Source organism: Mycetomoellerius zeteki, unplaced genomic scaffold (assembly GCF_001594055.1).
Source record: "Mycetomoellerius zeteki isolate Tzet28-1 unplaced genomic scaffold, Tzet1.0 scaffold150, whole genome shotgun sequence".
NCBI lineage: Eukaryota > Metazoa > Arthropoda > Insecta > Hymenoptera > Formicidae > Mycetomoellerius > Mycetomoellerius zeteki.
The window spans coordinates 360,823-382,424 of NW_017256448.1; the positions used below are offsets into that span (position 1 = coordinate 360,823).

The following is a 21,602-nucleotide window of genomic DNA, read 5'->3' on the forward strand; positions in this document are numbered from 1 at the left end:
CAGCCATTATGTCCACTACATTTTCGACGTTTGTCTTCAATGCGCCGAGAGCGAATGAGACAGTGAGAGAAACCTCAATGTTAAAACCAACTTAAAAAATTAAAATATTACAAAAGTTATCAGTATTAAAATTTAAATTAAAATGTAAAAATAAAATTTTCTTGATTGTAACGCTTCATCTCGCCCACGTATATTAAAATATAGACTAATTTAAACATTTTTAAGACCATACTATGTGAGAAATACAATTAATAATAGAAATTCAAAGCCTATAACGGTCGAAGCTAGATCTATAACGCTTTTTAAAATATAAAATAATAATATAGCTCAATCAGAATAAATCAATATAAATAAATAGAAGGGCTATGAACTGGATTAAGAACAGATTAAGAACATTGAATATTCAGAAAATAAATATAAAGAAGTACAATAACAAACGCCAATCGGGTCATTCTTAATGTTAAAACCAATCTAAAAATTAAAATATTACAAAAGTTATCAAGTATTAAAATTTAAATTAAAATGGTAAAAATAAATTGTCATGACCTTGACATGTTAAGGTCAAGGTCATCGGGGCGTGCTCCCTCCATCGGCATATTTACCGATTTCTTATCTCTATTGTTATAATCTAATATTATAGCAATAAGGACCGGACTAATAAGGGAACCAGACTAACTTAATATATCGATCACTTATCTGTAAAACAGTAAGTTTTATTATAAAATATTTAAAAATTTTTTTTAATCTTAAAATAAATTTAAAATAATTAGAGCATTAGCATATTAAAATTTGATAAATTTCAGGCGGATCATGCAAATACTATATTGCATATACATTAATACATATATATTAATATACATTATCCATATCTGTAAGCAAATATTAACAGGATCTTTTTAAAGTTTACAGTAATATTTTCAGCTATTAGGATCCAATTGCTTGATAATATACAACTCGTAATAATCATGTGAACGATTACTCATATTATTGCTTTAAATATAAAATTTCTATATATGTTTAATTTCTACATCTTCTGGGTAGGTTTCTTATCTGTAGGTATTACATTGCTCTAATTTTGACAGACAATACCTACTTAACCCCATGCTTATCGTTTTTTAAATGAATTTTGCGATAACAGTTTGAGAATCAGGCTTTATAATTTTATTCTACTTTATATAATAGCATAAAAATATAATTATTCATAAATCTAATAATATATAAGTTTAAAAAATTTTAATTTCAAAGCAATGAAAGTAATCGTACATATAATCTTGTATAACAAACTATTAATAAAACTAAAAATGCGTAAAAACTATTCGAATCTGAATCGAACCAAATCGGGTAAGATTCGATTCGATTTGGATTTTAATCTCTATGATTCGAATATAAACTATTAAAGAATTTCGAATCTAATGGCGAATTCGATTGGAAGCACTAGTGCATATTAAACCCGTTGTACTCTGATTTAATTTAAGTACAAAAATGAAATGCAAATATTTTGAATTACGAAATACATATTTTATATGTATTTCGTGATAATACAATAAAATGTATTGGATATTTCACGATTTAATCAATTACTATGTTTATTTATAAACATATCTTTACGTTATTTTGTATACGATGGCACTGAGTGCGTCCAATCGAATTCACTGAGATTCAAGAATCTCATATTTCAAATCACATATTTTATATGAAATTTTTTGTTAGATAAAATCTATATCTTATATAAAATCTATATCTTATATAAAATCTATATCTTATATAAAATCATTACCTTGTATAACTTATCTTATATAAAATCTTATATAAAATCTTATATAAAATCTTCTATAAAATTATATTTTCCGCTAATAAGTCAAACGGATAAAAATCTTTTTTATTACTTATACATATTGAAATTCAAACCAACAATAATTATGTTGTCAATTAAAAGTTGCGTTTCAACGATTCGATTCAGTTCAGGTCAAATTTTGTCAATTCGGTTCGGTTCAGATTCGAATAAAGAAATAAAATTCGATTCGATTAGACTCAGCTTAAAAAATTCTTGATTTGTACTTCTCTAAATGGAATCCAGAAAGCTGAATATATCAAAAAAAGATTTTGCAAAGAATTTTACAAATTTTATCAGCTATAAGATGATTTCGCTTTCCATCTGTTAATACATCATTAATTTTCTTATGATTAACAAGCTGTCACTGAATCAAGTCTACATAATTTTTTTAAATGCAAATATATATATATGTTTGATCTATATATATGTAAAAGTACTTAAATGTTATTTGAGAAACCAAAACGTTTACAATATTAATGCAAATTTAACTTTTACCAAGGATGACATAGTATTCGTCTTCTTATAATTAAAGATTATATACGAACGTGTGACATAATAATACATTTTCATTTCTTCCAGTTTATGGCTGTGTTCCAAAATTTACTACCAGTACTGAAAATCTATAGTTTACGTCACATGCTCTATGGATTTTCAGTACTGGCAGTAAATTTTGGAACACAGCCTGTTAAAATAAATGTACAACTTCTTACATATCGCTCACATAAAGGAACGACATCCAATGCGTGTGGTGTTAGTATAATCATAAAAGTGATTAATAAGATATCTTTAAACACAATTTATATGTATAATTTATATGTTTAATTAGTGCTGTACCAAAATTTTAGTTATCATAAAAAATATATGGCGTTTCTACATACAAAAATTTAATAAAGTTTATCTATTTTATTATTAATAAACAAGTGTTGTACAATATTTTCATTTATTCATATTATTTCATATGATAATAAGTATTGCTCGCAATTTTGTAATTATTGAACAATTCTAGTAATTTTAATGTAAAGCTCGAGTCAGAAATTGTTCATATCATTCAAGTCCGAGGACACATTTAAACTCACAATTTGATTCGAAATTTAGATACAATAGCAATATAATAAGCAACAGATACACATGCACGCACGCACGCACGCACGCACGCACGCACGCACGCACGCATTCACCAAAAGTAAAAATTGATTATTTTCGTTTCTAATTAAAACTAATTTCCGCTACAATTTTCCTTGCTCCAAAGCTTCTACTTTGAATATTTGTATTTTTACCAGGTGTACAAGTATGAAATGCGGATTTCCCCCCCCCCCAAAAAAAACGTTAAATCCGGAAGAATGATAAAAAGTGGTTTATTCAAAGTATGCTCCATTGCTAGTTACACATTTTTCCCATCTTTCGGGTAATTTGTGGATACCACGCCAGTAAAAATCTTCCCCTTTTGCCGCGAACCATTCATCGAGCCATTTTTTCACATCTTCGTACGAACCAAAGCGCTGCTCAGCAAGTGCATGACCCATTGATGCAAACAAATGGTAATCAGAAGGAGCCAAGTCTGGTGAGTAAGCCGCATGAGCTAGCAGCTCAGCTTCCTAGCTGAGTGCTTCCAACGTGTCGCAAACCGGTTTTGCCGTATGTGATGGAGCATTGTAATGGAGAAAAATAATCTTGTGTTGCCTTTTTCGATATTCTGATCGTTTTTCGAGTAGCGAACGGTTCAAATCGTTCAATTGTTGTTGGTAGCGTTTTGGCTACCGTTTCACCAGGCTTTAACAGCTCATAATAAACCACACCCTTCTGGTCCCACCAAACACAGAGCATCGTCTTCCTGCCAAAGCGATTCGGTCTTGCGGTCGATGTGGATGGTGCGCCTGGGTCTATCCATGATTTTTTGCGCTTGGGATTCTCAAAAAATATCCATTTTTCATCTCCAGTAACGATCGCAAAAACGACTTTCTTTTGTATCGTTCGAGCAAAATTTCACATGTGTTTTTGCGCCTCTCCATCTGCCTCTCATTCAACTAATGTGGTATTCATCTGTCGACCTTCTGAATCTTTCCCATCTCTCGTAGGCGATTGGAAACAGCTTGTTGACTAACGCTCAATTGCTCTGCGAGTTGTTTTTGTGTTTGTGAATCGTCTTCGTCCAACAATGCTTGCAATTCTACATCTTCGTACCTTTTTGGCGGTTTTCCGTGTTCCTTGTCTGCAACATCGAAATCACCACTTTTGAAACGCCGAAACCATCGTTCACACGTATCTTGCGATGGAGCATGTTCACCATAAGCTTCTCGAAGTAATCAGTATGATTCAGCAGCAGTTTTCTTCAAATGAAAACAAAAAATTAATGCTGTCCGCGAATGCTCTTTATTTGGCACAAATTTCGACATATTGAACACAGTAAAACAATACTATGCAAACACTTTTTCAATTTATCACTTATGCGCGTTTGATATTTGTTGATGGCACAACAAAATGGCATATACGTCAAATCTTTATACTACACACTGCATTGGTGCATCATCTGTTGTCTCAAATCCGCACTTCATACTTGTACACCTGGTAGCTATTACGAGTCGCAAGATCAAATTAAAGTTCATTTATTTCCAAAATGTTTAAATTGTTTGAATTTTCGAAAGCTCGAATATTTTGATTTTCCTCTGTTAGAATAATTTGGCTTCATAATTTAAGTCTGCAAACTCTAATAATAAGGAGCAATAAATTCGAGATATTTTATATTATATCGTAATAAATATAAATATATAGCAATCTCAAGAGAACGTGTCTTTCGTATTTATTGTACATTTCATATATTTTTTTTATTTTATTAATATAATTTTAACAGTGATTAAAAAGTAATTCAAATTTTTTAAATGAAATCTCTTGATTCTACTGCCAGAATTTGATTTATCAGTCACATATATTTTGATAAATAGTACGAGATCATTATATTACAAAGACGGCAGCATATTTAATGAAATGAAAATGGAATTCCAACAATGATTATTTTTTAACAGAGATAATTTGAAATATGTTTCATTGTTTGCGTCATCATCAATGTTACGTATTATCCCTCGCTTAAAATCAATACAGTAAAAAAATATTTAATTCATTTTATTGAAGAAAGAAAATTATATCAAGTATCAAAATTTTAAAAGGCTTTGTTAAAAATAAATATCAGATAGTTATATATAGATATTTTTAAGAAATTGTGTTGGTATGTATAGTATATGCGTGTTTATAAGATTTTCATTAAAATAAGATTCAGAAACGTATCTATTGATTTGAATAAATGTTGACATCTATATTAGTTTTCAAAACTCATTTTGTTTTATTTAAATCTAATTCAACATAATCAATGTTACATTGTTTAAATTCTCACTTAATTCCATCGAGTGAAAATTTAAATCAAACAATGTAACTGATTATTTTGAGTTAGATATAAATAAGAGGAAATATTATAGAGTGGATACTCTAAAAGATTTTAAGGAGTAATTCCTCACATAAATTTAAAATGGAAACTTGACTATATATCTGAAACGGCTTAGTTTCAAAGATATAAAGTGTCAAAGTTAAAAAAAAATCTTGTTTTTTCCAAGAAGTTCAAAAATTACTACTTTGGTTATTTTAAAAGTTTCATCAAAATAACCTGAGTGGTTTTCAAAATTTTTGAAAAAATATGAAATTTTTTTCTTCAAAATTTAGGTACCCTATATCTTTGAAACTAAACACGTATTAAGTTTTCATTTTAAATTTATGTGAGAAATCACCCCTAAAAATATTTTAAAGCACTTATTATCCACTTCGTATATCAATTATCAATACGCATGTTTTCGTCTACAAAAAATATTTTTTTAAACTTAAAAAAAAAATGAACTAATAAAGTATAAATAATTATAAATTCGATTTTTACATTAGATTTCAAGGAATGTGCATGAAAACAGCTTTTTGTATAAAAATATTATATTTATTTTTGACGACTAAAAGTAAAGCTTGTGTTCCATTTTCCAATAATAAAGATACTAATACTTATTGTATACACAATGTATTCTATTTTAATGAAAATAGTGGAATGTCTTGAAAACGAAGCATTGTCAAAAAAAATTCACGAAAGTTGTATTGAAAGAGGACAAATTAATGGAAAAATCAATTTTCGAAAGAATTTACTTCTTAAGATTGTGTGTGTGTGTGTGTCATTGCTATTTTTTTAAATGGAATTATATGATTTTTCTTATATAATATGATGACTAATTATTTTGTATATAAAAGAATTGTTAAAAAATGTCAGAATAACATAAGATATCTCGTAAATTATTGATTTTTCGTTATCACCTTAATATTTTTTAAATGTAGAAGAATTAAAATCATATTATATAAAAAGAAATCATATAATTCCATTTAAAAAAATAGGAACCTTTATATGTGACCTTAAAAAAATCAATATATTTTTGAAAATTATTTTTGAAAATTATTCTATTCCCTTTTAGACTATATAACTTTTAAATTAGATCATACAACTTTTAAATGAGACACCTTGTATATATAATTATAAATGAACATATAATTAAAAAAAAAGTACATAATGCATTATATATGACTGCCTATTACATTTGGACCTTCTAATATATAACCTTATCTGTCAATTATCCCGAAATATAACACGAAATAAAATGAAAGTATAGTTTTAATATTTGCATAATTTTTAATCTATGTACTTTAACACAATCTTAGAATATTTCTTCAACTGTGCATAACTACTGTGAGAATACGTAAATGATAAAATTAATATGTATAATATAACTCATTGACATTCGATAACATCAAATTTGTTAATTCATTGAATGTGTAGGAATTATGGATCGTGAAAAGAAAGAAGATATCTAGAGGCAACATAATTCCTTATTTCAAAACAAAAGACAAATAGAAAAAAAAAGTAATAATAGATATAATTTTTTATGATTATCCTTCCATAGTAAAGCGCGTTATATTTCTGAAGTCCTAATATAAAATATAATGGAATATCATATATTTCTGTAAAATGCTTGTAAATATAAAATCGACATCAGAAAAAAACTGTAGCAAAAAGTTTCGCATCTTGAAATAATACAATTCTTGAATACACTGCACTTCAATCTTTCCTCTTCTTTTCTTATTCGCATTATTCCGTATGAATTGTATCCTCCAGTTATTTCTTAACTTCATATATAAATCGTCACACTCTATTTTCGTGAAAAATTTATGTGCTAGTTTATTGTAATAATAAATTTCTCATTTAATGTATCATACGATGCGATAAATCGTAGAGCTATTGGTGATATTTAAAGCCCTCAACTATTTTGATAATTTTTCTATTTGTCAAAGAAAAAAATTGTCTAACGATTTATTACTTTAAGAGGTAGGTCATTCCATTTCACTGTCGGAATATTCTATTTTCGTTGTAGTGCGAGGTTTCCTTGAGTATTTTAATCCTAATATGTCCGCAATCTCTTCAATATGTGACAATACCTGAGATATAATACAGTTTAAAATAATGAACCAGATTAAAATAATGAACCTTTCGGTTCATTAATGTCAGGATTGGGAACGTTATTTTTAAAAATAACGCGTTACTATTACCATTATTTTTTTGTAAAAGATAATTCATTACTGATTACGTTACTGATTACGTTTTTTGTAAAAGATAATTCGTTACTGATACGGAACTAATTTAAAAAAATATGTGTATACCGTTATTTAGAAAGTAACGATTCGTTATTTTTTAATTTTCTTGTAATGCTAAAATAAGACATTAGATTTTAAAGTTGCATTATTTATATAGACAAAAAGCAATCAGGAAAAGGCCGCGACTTATAGAGGAATATCACCGCTGCGCATATAAGATATATGATGAGGTATTAAGGAATAGACTAGAAGCTGAGATAAAAAATCGAGGAATGAATAGCCGGAAAGCCAAGCAGGTTTTAGGAAAGAAAAGTTGACGGTTGATAATATTTTTGTACTAAACCACATAATTTAGAGAGAAAAGCAAAAAGGACGACAGGGGAAAGGTATTTATGATGTTCGCAAATCATTTTCTAACGATTTGTTGAGTTTTCACATTGTAATCAAAGATATTGTATAGGATCATTCGTGACTTTTGCGGATTTTAGGCGCCATATTAAATTTTTTTAAAAGGCCACGTTCCATTTGAAACTGTACAAGTATACAAATATTTTAAGACCTTAAATTTTTTTATTGCGTTAATTTTTGAAGGAAGAAGTGGCTCGCTTGACTGAAGACTTCCTGTGTGTACATGTATGTGTGTGTGTATTGATATATTTTTTAAATTATTACAGATACATTAACTTTATTAAATTAAAGCACATAAAAGCACTTAAAAGCACATAAAAAGTACTTGATTGTACTGTATTTACTTTTTGATTTTATAATTTAATGAACGAGGGTACTAACTTGACGTTGAATCAGTACTCCATTTTCAATCGTGATTTTCTGCTAAACTGTTCGTGCACAAAAACTAGGATTAAAGCATATAATTGGCACATAAAAAGCACTCAATTCTGATGCCGTTTTTTGTAAGGAGGAGTTGCTAGCTTAATAATTCATAGCTCATGTTACATGTACATATATATACAGATTAGTACTGACTATCGAAATACAGTCTAAGATATAAAGTACAAAATATTTTTCAATGTTAAAACTTGTTTAAATAAAATATTTTTATACACACACGCACACGCACACACGCGCACACACACACACACACACACACACACACACACACACACACACACACACGCACGCACGCACGCACGCACGCACGCACGCACGCACACGCACACTCACACGCACACGCGCGCGCGCGCGCGCGCGCGCACACACACACACACACACACACAGTCAGAAATATAATGCTATTTTTTATTGAATAGATATAAAAATAACATGCAATCAAAATAAGGATAAAAAAGAATGACTGATTTCGTTACTATTATTATAAAAATGTTATCATTACAGACAGAAAAAAATAACGATTATTACTGAAAAAAGTAATTATGATGGTAATAACGTCACAAATAACACGTTACTTCCCAACCCTGATTAATGTTACTTACATAATCTAACTGTTCCTTTGTGTGCGCAGCGGAAAGGCAAAATCTAATTCTACCTTCCATTAACGGCGTCGCTGGGAATCCAACACCAACAGTTGCAATATTACGGCTTGTCAGAGTACGGATCACTGTACTGTGTTGAATATTGTAGAGAGAGGAAATCATATGAAAAATGGCACAAATTCAGACTATGAAAATAATATTTTAATTCACTTACCCGATCTTAGAAAATAAGTAAACTAGCATAGGCACAACAGGCGAATCCTCGTTTCCGTAAATTATAACTCCGATCTGATTCAATCTACGTCTAAAGTATCTCGTATTTCTAGCCAACTGTTTTATACGTTTTTTACCGTCGATACCGTCCTCTCCAGCTATAATTCGCATCGAAGTGATGATTTGTTGCGTAACGGGTGGAGATATTGATGTTGCGTACGTATGCGCGTGACCGTATATTCTTATGTGATTTATCAGCGCCTGAAACATATATCTGATTGACGATATACAAATATTTAATACGGCGAAGCTGATGAATATTAAAATGTTACTTTTGTTCCGGCTATATATCCGCCTGCAGAACCAAAACTTTTCGTGAATGTTCCCATGAGTATGTCTACTTCGCGCGGGTCAATGCCGTAATAATCGCAAACTCCTCTTCCGTGTTTTCCCATAGATCCTGCGCTGTGCGCTTCATCCACATAGAGGTAGGCCTATCGGATAAAATATTTATATTAATCGTAATAAAAAAGGAAAGCAATTGATGATATCGGTAATAAATTTATTGCGTCAGACATTTTAATGTTATTAGGGCAATTAACAGAGTTGGGAACGTTACTTTATAAAAGTAATGCGTTACCATTATTTAGAAAGTAACGATTCGTTGCTTTTCTCATTAAATTTTAAATAATATTATTAAAATGGTTCTTGCGATATATAGTAACAATATGTATCGGTTTTTTAAAATATATATCATGTTAAGAAGATTCTTATGCTACTTCTTAGTCAATAGATAGTTTAAATTCTTTAAATTGCGTAAAACGATAAAAATAATAATATAAAATATTATTAACAAAATTGTTAATATCATTATATACATTGTTAATTTTATATGTTATTAAATATTTTAAATTAATAAAATAAAAGTTATAGGATGCTTCTTTGATGATAGACTTGATTAGTATGCTTGAGATTATATGTATAGCTAATGCTGGGTCTATTTCATATGCCTATGGATATTTCACTCTGTCAGTTGACGACATATGAATAGCTCTATTGTTGTTGATTGTCATTTGTTTGAAATGCTGACGGTATGTTGAGGTGTACACAAGATACGTAGGAAAAGCTTTATACTTCTAAAAGAAAAGTACCGCAAGTTCACATTACATGTACATACGTTTATTTTACCGATATATATTGTCACATTTGCCGCACGAAATATCGCACTCCTGTACATGTAAATGCCTCCGCGACGGTTTCGCACGCGCACACGAAATAACTTTTTTTTTTATACTAAAAAAGGAACTTTATTTAATACGGGTAAAACTTATCAATTTTTCTTTCGAATTATAACCACCGCTTTAGATCGATCCTCCTCTTTTTTTCGTAACAATTTTAATGCAGGACATAATATTCGTATACGGAGAAGCAACAATATGTTTAATATTCCGAGAAAAGTATCCATTATATAGAAAAAATACCTTCTACTAATGTGTAACTTGGAATGTCATTCGCATTTCAAAACTTTTACTTTGAATTTAGAGATACTACGCGATGTAGGATTAAGAGTGTAATATCGTAGATATTATTTTAAAACTAATAAGTGTTTATGTTTTAAAAATTAAGCAAGAAAAATTAAAATATTATGTAAAATGTTATATAAAATGTTATATAAAATATTATATAAAATATTAATATATGTGAAAACGTATTTTTCATAATTATGTTAATATATGTTAAAACATATTTTTCATAATTATGTTAATATATGTTAAAACGTATTTTTCATAATACTAAACATTTAATAACCTTCCCGACAACGATTATAGACAGATAGAGCAGACTAAACTAAATCAAAAAGTTCTCCATCATTTTGCAATTTTCGTAACTTTTTTAAATCATCTCAAGACATCACTACGTATTATATCGCACCCATATATGCACATAAAATTTCATTAACTATAGACTTTATTAAAAATGTTAATTACTTTTTCATAAAAATAATAATATACAAGTAAAATCTTAATATGCTGAATTAAACCACGTGAGGGTAAAAAAGTTAAAAAATATAAAAATTGCTATTTATTATTAAATTCTTGAGCGTTATCGATGCTACTCCGCTTGAATCAACTGTAAGGGGAAAAAATTAAAAGCTAGTGTCGCAAACCAAAACGCAACGGAGAAACATTCGTTTGTACACACATGCATCTGAGTTAGTTCGCCCCCTACGCGACTACTAAAGGGCGATTACTAAATCTGTTATATATTTGCAAGTTTGTTTTCGAAAATAGTACATTCAAAATATTTATATTTCTAATAAAATTCACATGTATCTTCTACATGTAATTGTATAATATGGTTACTGCGATTTTACTAAAAAAAAATCATACGAGCAATAGATTTGATTTTCTAATTCAGTGCTCCAACTTTATGTTAAATTACTTTATTAAGTTCAGACAATGATTTCAAGGTTTCTATTTAGACTAGTGTAATTAAAGTTACTTTTACGAACTTTATATTTCTTTTTTAGCTCTAACATCTCAGGTAAGTGCACGATTGAACCCTCCATAGAATAAATACCCTCGACAACGATAATTATCTTCTTCCAAGGCTTGCTAGTCTTTGGTTGTCCGAAAACAATAGCTTTCTTCAAACATTCCTCCAAGTGCTTTACACCTGTAATAAATGACTTTGTTGTACTTTCAAAAAAAGATAATAATATTGTAACGTTGTAAATGAATGTTGCGTAATATACGTACTATTATGCTTGAAGATCTGTATTACTGCACCAGACAGTCGTAGTCCAAGAATGAGTGACGCATGATTCTTCTCATCGCTAAGAACTAGACAGCCTTTACTGACCAAAGAAGGTAAGTTTAAAGAATTCGTGGCAAATCCCATTCCAAATACTATGGCGTCTTCCACTCCCAAAAATTTTGCAGTCAATTTTTCGAGTTCATCATGTATCGGCATATTACCTTGGTGCAAGAAGATCCAATTTCTTTTTGCATATTATTACATATAAATCCGATTTAAAAAAAATAAATATAATTTTTTTTTTAATAAACCATGGCAGACCAACATCATTAAATTAAAAATCAAATTTTTTAACAATCAAGTTCGAAATTTTCAGTTTGATATAAAGGTTCATCTACAAATTAATTCATAAATTAGTAAGATCATTTTCAAAGACTAGTTCATAAATTAGTAAGATCACATATAACACATTAAAAATAAATTTTTTTACGAATACTGTATTAAGCTGCGTTCGAGAATACATACCGAGGTATCTCCAAGTATCTCTACTTGTTATTCACCGAATGTTAAACAAAGATTGATACTGGAGGCATTCGGTGCGTATTCTCGAATTATTTTGCTATTCCATACGGTTATCACTAGAAATGTATAAAATATACGAATAAAATTGAATCAAATCACTTAAAATTCGATTCGATTTTGATTGGAATCTCTATAATTAATCTATTTTTTTAGAAATAGAATTTATGGTACAATTATGTATATAACAACAGATTCGTTCAATATTTTTAAATATTCTATTATGGTTCCGTTTTTTTTGCTAAGGAAAATTTGCTAAGGAAAATTAAATGATATTATAATACCTAAATAGCAATTCTTAAAAACTTAAATAATAATGTTTCCTCAAGTTATTTACCTAATTCAAGACGCGTACTGCAACTGGCACAACCAAACTTCCGAAGCGTTTTGATGCTCTCGTCGGCGCACTTACCACTCGCTTTAGCGAACCCTAAATAATTGTAAGAGCCCAAATTTATACATTGCGTTTCAGTTCCAGTAAATCTGTCAGAATTAAAAAAATAGGGATTTTAATTTTCTATTGATATGTGACGATCGTGGCTTTCGTACGTAGTCAAACATACTGAAATGTCCATCCGTTATCGTGAGTTACCCGATTTTTTAATGTGACTCTTGCACCAGGAACAGAACAAATCGGCCTATTCCAACAATCTCTGATTCTTCTATAGACATACTTGAAATAAAACTTCTCGAAATTATCATAGAGCGGAGCATATCCCTAAAAACACATGTCCACTATAAAAAGATATTTAAATATTATGTGAAAAATAAGATGTAATTGTTCATATAAAATTGATAAATACACAAGAAAATATTTTTTTACACGTATACACAAAAAAAGATTGTTAAGTTTAATATAACAGAAATAACTAATTCCATATAACAAAAATTATTTTCTGCGATAGAGCATATAGAATAAATAGAACACTTCATAGAATATTTTTAATTAATATCGTGTAAGTTTTCTATACATTAATAGTATATAACGTTTTTATTCACTTTAAATATTTATAGGAATCTTTATAATATGTCACCGTTATTGATATTGAATATTTAGTTCAAAATTTAAAGTTCTTATTTCAAATTCATTTTTCTTTACTTTTCATACTGTATCTTCATTAATATTTAATAAAATATAAATCACCATCGTACTTCTCTATTTTTTTCAGTGGCAATCTTCGGAACAAAGAATAGTTGATTAATAAATCCCAGGAACATGAGAAAATAAAAACCAAGGTATGTAAGCGCTGCTGTGATGAATGGAACTTTTTCAAAAGATTCCTTTGACCGTGGTGTTTTTTGTAAGTCCATTTTTGTTGAACCATGGGCAGACTGCAATAAATTTCTATGTTGAATTACAATATTTATAAAGATATTATTGATTGATATTATTGAGATCTGCTCAATTTTTCAAAACGTAACGGTTAAAAAGTTTATTCCATTTTTTCATAAAATTTATTCTTTTTTTAATTTCCTTGACTTTCTATATAATCTCATTTAAGATTTCTCAAGCATTTTTATAAATGGAAATTTAAAATACAGTAAATAAGTACAATTATTTGGATTTCTTAATTTCTTCTATTTTTTGTTTCTTTCTTATACCACCGACTTTATACTCCATCAAGAATAAAGGATATTAAAGCTATCCGTTTAAAAAATATCATATTTAAAAAATTATTGAAAAGAAATAAAAAACATTCATATAATTTACTTTATGTAACATTTTCATTATTTTATTTTTAAAAAATATTCCAAAAAAATGAAATATGTCATGATATTCAGTACTTTTATTTATTAATAGCATCAATTAATTTGCAGCAAATATTACACACAACACACGATAATAAGTCTTTGAAATAAAACAACTTATACATAAATCTAAATAAAATATCTAAAAATATGTATATCACAAAATACTAAATTATAAACTATGGTACAGAGTGTCTCGAATTTAAATGGCTAAATTTCAGGAGTGTGGAAATCGATAAACTAAGGAAAAAAGTCCTTTAGAGATATGCTCATTTTTGCTTCGTTTTTGGAGAAAATTGCAAAAAAGGCAAGTTATTAAAGACAAGCTATTAAAGATAAGTTACTAAAGACTGTTTATGGAGATTTTCTGATTCTAATTACTAATTTCTTATCTTGCATGTTTCCATCTTCACAAAAATGTTCATTGTTATATATATATATTTTAAGCTTATATCTTTTTTAATTGTTTTTAAATGCTTAAGGCAGTATATACACTGAAAAAAAGATTGGCTGCTGCAGCAAATTAGATGGTAAAATATGGCATAGCATTTTTAATTGTTTGCTTCAGTCAATTTTTGGTTGTGTTAGCCTATCCGCAATGTCAGTATAGGATTTCGATAGGCTAACACAACCAAAAATTGACTGAAGCAAACAATTAAAAATGCTATGCCATATTTTACCATCTAATTTGCTGCAGCAGCCAATCTTTTTTTTCAGTGTAGGCTTTCTACAATAAGCCGTTACCTATGCTTTAAATCTTAAGAAATTGAGCTCTATAAAGCTAGCAGAACCAAATCAGCAGAATCAAATCGGAATTTTTAGTACTAATTTTGTACTAAATTGCCATTAATGATAATTTTGTACCGTGTGCCATTTCGAAAAAAATCGTGGCGCTGCTAGCTTAATATTAAGCTAGCAGAACCAATTCAAAATAAAAGAAAAATAATATCAGGAATCAATAAGATTGAATTTGTACTATTTTGTACTACCAAAAACAATTTTATATTATATGTCATTTCCAAAAAAAAACAGTAACGCTGCTAATTTAAGCTGCATATTTAAGCTGGCAAGATAAAAAAAAACAAGGACCAAAATTAACACAACTGAATTTGTACTAATGTGTCGTTGAAAGTAAGTTAATGTTTTACATGTTTTTCTTAGTAAAATGACTTTATTTGTATAAAGGACCTAATTACAATCTATGAGGCATTCTACGTCAAATTGGGCATCTTTAAAATATTATCATTTTATTTTTTGTTTTTAATTTGCTAACATATTCTATATTCTACAGATAAAAACAATGTTGACAAAAATTGTAAACGAATGCACTGAAAAAAGATTGACTGCTGCAGCAAATTAGATGGTAAAATATGGCATAGCATTTTTAATTGGCTGTAGCACTTAATTTTTTATTGCGTTAGCCTATCCGCAATGTCAGTATAGGATTTCGATATGCTATATTTAACCATCTAATTTGCTGCAGCAGTCAATCTTTTTTTTCAGTGCAATAAAGTCATTTTAAGGAGAAAACATGTAAAATATTAACTTACTTTCAATGGTACAAATTGGTACAAATTTAGTTGTGTTAATTTTTGCCCTTGTGTTATCTTTTTTTATGGTCTTGCCAGCTTAAATATTAAATTAGCAGCGCCACTGTTTTCTTGGAAATGATACATAATATAGAATTGTTTTTGGTAGTACAAAATAGTTCTAATTCAATCCTATTGATCGATTTCTGATATTATTTTTTTTTTCTTTTATTTTGAATTGGTCCTGCCAATTTAATATTAAGGTAGCATTGTCACGATTTTTTTCGAAATGACACATGATACAAAATTATTATTAATGGTACAATTTAGTACACAAAATGAGTACTAAAAATTCCGATAAGTTCGATTTGATTCTGCTGATTTGGTTCTGCTAGCTTTATAGAGTTAAGAAATTGACAATCATAGTCGATTATTCTTCTCATATTCAACCATGACTAGTCAATTTCTTACGGTTTAAGACTTAAAGCTTTAAGTAACGACTTGTTGTGTGTGGTACACTCACAATAATACCATCCAAAGTTAGAGAGCGCATCGTGCGCTCGATGACGATACTTATTCCCGCCAGTAAGAGATAATTTTTGTTGCGCCTGTCCATAGGCCGCACGTACACGCGAAAAAAAATGAGTACAAATAACGGAGCTCATTGTTAGGTACACTTATAAACGATCCCTTCGATTCACACGACGGATTGACAAATGTTTACGAAAATTGCATTTTTTTCACAGCTTTATCTTCCAAACTAAACTAAAAAATTATTATGACTATAATTTTTTCACAATATCCATTACATATTCCTTCATCGCACTCATTTTTTATTAATAATCTTTCCTTTCCCAGTGATTTAAATTTCTTGGGAATGTAACAACACTAAGACGGTATAATCAAAGTGTTCGTTTCACTTTTGTGAATAAATTACATAAACATGTAGTGCATAATTATTTTGTTAAAACATTCTTATATTTATCTTTTTACTTTTCCAAAAGGAGGGTTTTTTAAGTATAATTATACAAGAATATATATTTTATTTTATTTTTGTCTGGGATCTTATAAGTAAGAACATGGCGCGCTGTTAGATCGAATAATAAAAACTATAAAACAATTTAAAAATTAATTTAAAAAATTAATTTTAATTATTCTTTATTATTTATTTTTTAATTATTATTATAATTTTTTAATTGTTTTTATAGTTTTTATTATTCGTTTTTATTATTTCAATCTAGCACCGTCAAGTATTTCTTTAACTTTTGTGGTAATACCTGAATGGACAAAGTAACGCAATTTTGTAATAACGCTTTGAATAATGTTTTGAAGGGGAATTAAATAACTACTGCTTTGGTCTTTGAATGAATTGTAACATAAAAATTTCGTATAAGAAGAATTAAAGTCATTTGGATCGGAATAGGAAGATCGTGCAATAAGAATACAAAAATATATACTTAGGTTTCATTGTACAAAAGTTAAAGATAGTGTACCACTTGAATATAATATTCTTTATTTGATATGGTTGTGGTATGGGATTTAACTTAGTGCTAGTTGTTGATATCAAATCTTTTATCTATTAATGATACATAAAATTTTGTGGAATATAACTTGACGCCAGTTGTTGATATTAAATCTTTTATACAAATGATAAATAATAAATATAATTGATTAAGTAAATAACAAAGATAGTACCACTTGTGTTTTACTCTTTAATTTGATAATAGAATTTAACTTAGTTAAGATTTAATTTTTAATTTCGTACATTAGTTTTTTTCGAGGAGTAATAATTTTTGACAGAGAATTAAAACTGCTCCTACACTGAGAAAAAAAAGTTGTTGATTCAAAAAAATATTAGTCGATTCAACTAAATGCGGCGGTCACGGGCTGTCAAGCAAATATTTGTTAATTGAAACAAATAACGTGTTTTACAGATACAAAAGTAAGGTTGTGTCAAAAGAAATATTTGGTTGATGTAACAGTAATATATTATATTGAAATGTGTATATAATACAGCATACAAGTTAGTTTATTTCATGTAACATTTTCACGTTTCAATTAATTAAATATATAGTTAAACTCACAAGATATAGAATTTATATAACAAAAGACACATTTCAGTGAAATATATATAACATTATATATAGCAATTATTTAGTCAATCGGCATACATATTTAGTTTAAGGTAAGTAATATTTAGTTAACTCATTACATGTAATGATTTATTCGAACCGAATCTCTAATTTAAGAAATAATTTAAGGAAAAATTGACGCTATTTATGTTATTTTATCTTTATCATTTATTAAACATGAAACAAAGATAGAATGACACAGATAGCGCTTATAGTGTATCCTCTAACGCAACCTTAACATAAAACTGTCATCTTAATCTAAAAAGTTGATTACAGCACTGATAGCGATTTCTACGAATATAGAGGATCACTTATCACATATCACGGATAAACGAGCAACTTCGTGATCGTATTTCGAATTACTCTGTCGTGTTTAAAAAAGCGAGTTAATGATCGTTCATACTCTATATTTTTAATGAGAAATAAATTCTGTGATCGTATGGTAATGCTTGCACTACTAAAATAAAATGATAATGCTAGCACTGTTGCTACTGTTACATACCAGGATATTGGAAACAAATATCAGTTTTTTAAACCCAGTAGATTTTATTGGATTTTTTGAAAATAAAATTTGATTCGATATTTTTTTCACTTAATATTTTACTTTACGTTATATTTATTATTAATTATTAAAAAATATAATTGGTAGATAAATTTTTCTTTTATTTGTACTTTGATTAGATTTGGCATTAGCAATTATGATTATTCTGTATAATCGTAGAAAATAGTATGTCTTAAATAATTGTATATGAAGCTAACGTCTCACTTGGTGGAAACTCATTAAATATCGAGAGTTCTGAGTTTATTTTCAATAGTTCTATTATATGATACTATATAGGCTAAATAAATAGTTCCGGCCATTAAAACCAAGAAATCTAAAGTGTAAAATGGAAAGCCAGATTCGCGCAGCGCTGACTTTGCCCAACGAAGAGCATAATTTTTTATATTTAAAATATATTATATTTTAAAAGATAAATAATTCTAAAACGAGTTCTGGCAATTAACATTGCTATTTTGATTTTTAAACAATTTTTTCCATAAAAAGTGATAGAACTACTGAAAATAAATTCAGAATCTCAATATTTAGTTTCCATCAAGTGAGAGGCCAGCTTCACATCACACACATCTTAAATAATTTTTATTGTACTTAGTTAATCATTATTGTAACAAAGTTTGTGAATATAATCTTTTTTAGTAAAAACGACCAGACTGACCAAAATATGTCGAGATTAGGTGACAGTCAATTTTATAATTTCTTTAAATCATGTTTTTAGAATATGTTTGCGAATATATTTCTTATATAAGCAGTTATATGTTTTTTATTTTTCGTATAAAAACTATGTTATGAAAATAAATTACAAAGTATTTTATGATCAAAATAACTATTTTACTTGTATTAATATTGCAATTACTGTTATTTCCCGAAATATAGAACTAACATTGAAATAAAAACTGTTTATTTGTATGTTATATCCGTAAAAAATATATTACTACTTAACGTATGACAATCAATCTCGAGTATATACGGGTCTAATTGTCACATATTCGCAGCCTCACTCAAAATTAAATAACTTATTTGTACGATAATACATTCAAGAGTAATATATTTTTTTCAATATCTATAAAGGGAGAGAAATATTAATATACATAGTTTACAATGTAACGTACATAGTTTCAAAATCTTACGTCCATTTTTTTTTAAAAATCATTATTCAAAAACCGTGACTGACAACCGGCACCGGTCTCCTCTACATTATGTATTTTAATAACAGACAATGAACAATTAGAACAATATTACGTGAATAAATAGATGTATAGAATTAAACAATTTATCTAAATCTAAAAGTACGATATAAATTTTATAAACGATCAATAAAATAATATACATAAGATAATATACAAAATACCAAAATGTGACAATATTAATATTATGTATTATCAATCAAAATATTTAAGTTAAGTTTATGTCTAAATAATTTTATATAATCTTCAATACAGCATAAATAGTATGAAAGTGTCGAATTCATCAAGACTTTTCCCTGGTGAAAATTTTTCTCTGAATTTTTATACGAATTGGAACATTTTTCAGAAATACTCAGAAATATTCAGAAAGTTTACATTTTCTCTCAGAATTTTTCATACAAGTGAATTCTGAAATATTCTGAAATTTCTCATCCCATAATTTAAAAAAAATATTTATATTTTTTTTAGATTTTATAACATTTCATCAGAAATTATACTTATAAAAAATCTTAGAAATATATTATATATATATATCTTACAATATTTCATAATTAACATATATGAAAAATTATGAAAAAAGATGCGAATTTTCTGAGAAGTGTTCCAATTCGTATAAAAAATGTGAGAAAGTTATAAAGTTATACAGAAATTCTGAAAAATTATATGAAAAATTCTGAGAAAAATTTTCACCAGGGTTTTTACTACATTTCGAGTAATTTAATAATTAATTCGCCACAATATAATTGTAATATTATTAATTAACATAAGAAATATTTTTTTGTTTGACATGTCAGAGATAAGATAAAATAATGGATGATCATGCGCTATAAGTAATCTTGACAGTTGAATTAATTTGAATACGAAAAAAATCATCGTAAAAACTCCAATAAAAAACTGTGATTAATTAACAATTAATTTAATTAACTTATCAAGCAACACCTCTGTTACCTTGTTACAAAATACATAGAATTATTAATTTTTCGGTTGATTAACATGTAGAGAAAAAGATTGGATAAGGATTATTATCGAATTCGATTAGACGCATCCAGGGTGCACTGGGGTAAGGGTTGGTTTATAATAGGCCGTAATCTGTTAACTTTTTCCGTAATCTGTAAGAATTGACCAATCACAGTCGATTGAGAGGAGAATAATCGACTATGATTGCTCAATTCTTACAGATTACGGAAAAAGTTAACAGATTACGGCCTATTATTATAAACTAACTCTAAGTAAAGCCCTATTCTGTATGTACATGCTTAAGCCTGTTCTACAATAGAGTCGTAAGTCGTAAGAAATTAACCAATCGTAATCGATTATTTTTTTTATATTCAACTGTGATTGGCCAATTTCTTGTAGAACAAGAATTGTGCGTCGTCTACAATACACAGTGTAAGAAGAGTAAGAAATTGATCAATCACAGTCGATTATTCTTCTCACATTCGACTGTAATTGATTAATTTCTTATTCTAAGGCCCGGTTGCACCAACGTTACTTTGATTTTAAGCGAGGCTTAAAATTCTCTGTCTCTTTTTCGGCTTTAAAACGAGACAGTGAGGCGTTGTCTACAATATACGAAGTAAGCGTTTAACAAGTAAGAGTAAGAAATTGACCAATCACAGTCGAATGTGAGAAGAATAGTCGATTGTGATTGGTCGATTTCTTACTCTTCTTAAACCAAGCTTACTACGTGTATCGTAGATGTGTATCGTAGAAGACGGGCCTTAAAATATCGTTTAAAATCAAATAGCGAATTCGATTGGACGCACTCAGTGCGCACTAGTGCAATTAAAGCCGTTGTACATAAAATAACGTAAAGAAATGTTTATAAATAAACATAGAAATCGATCAAATCATGAAATACTCAGTATATTTTATTGTACTATTAGGTAAAATATGTATTTCATAATTTTAAATATTTGTATTTCATTTTTATACTCAAATTAAATCAGTG

General features: G+C 28.2%; 1 protein-coding gene across 1 annotated transcript in view; it reads right to left on the reverse strand.

Moving 5' to 3' along the window:
• Window positions 1–6,820: 6,820 nt before the first annotated feature.
• Window positions 6,821–21,602, reverse strand: part of lace (serine palmitoyltransferase long chain base subunit) — a 17,379-nt gene continuing 2,597 nt past the window's right edge. Inside the window, exons 2-10 of the mRNA XM_018444460.1 lie at window positions 13,651–13,830; window positions 13,062–13,216; window positions 12,836–12,981; window positions 11,922–12,140; window positions 11,675–11,838; window positions 9,495–9,656; window positions 9,164–9,423; window positions 8,950–9,079; window positions 6,821–7,342 (exon numbers count right to left, since the gene is read on the reverse strand). Of these exons, the coding sequence (XP_018299962.1) occupies window positions 7,238–7,342; window positions 8,950–9,079; window positions 9,164–9,423; window positions 9,495–9,656; window positions 11,675–11,838; window positions 11,922–12,140; window positions 12,836–12,981; window positions 13,062–13,216; window positions 13,651–13,830 (1,521 nt within the window). The 3' untranslated portion in view covers window positions 6,821–7,237. The remainder of the gene's footprint in view (window positions 7,343–8,949; window positions 9,080–9,163; window positions 9,424–9,494; window positions 9,657–11,674; window positions 11,839–11,921; window positions 12,141–12,835; window positions 12,982–13,061; window positions 13,217–13,650; window positions 13,831–21,602) is intronic.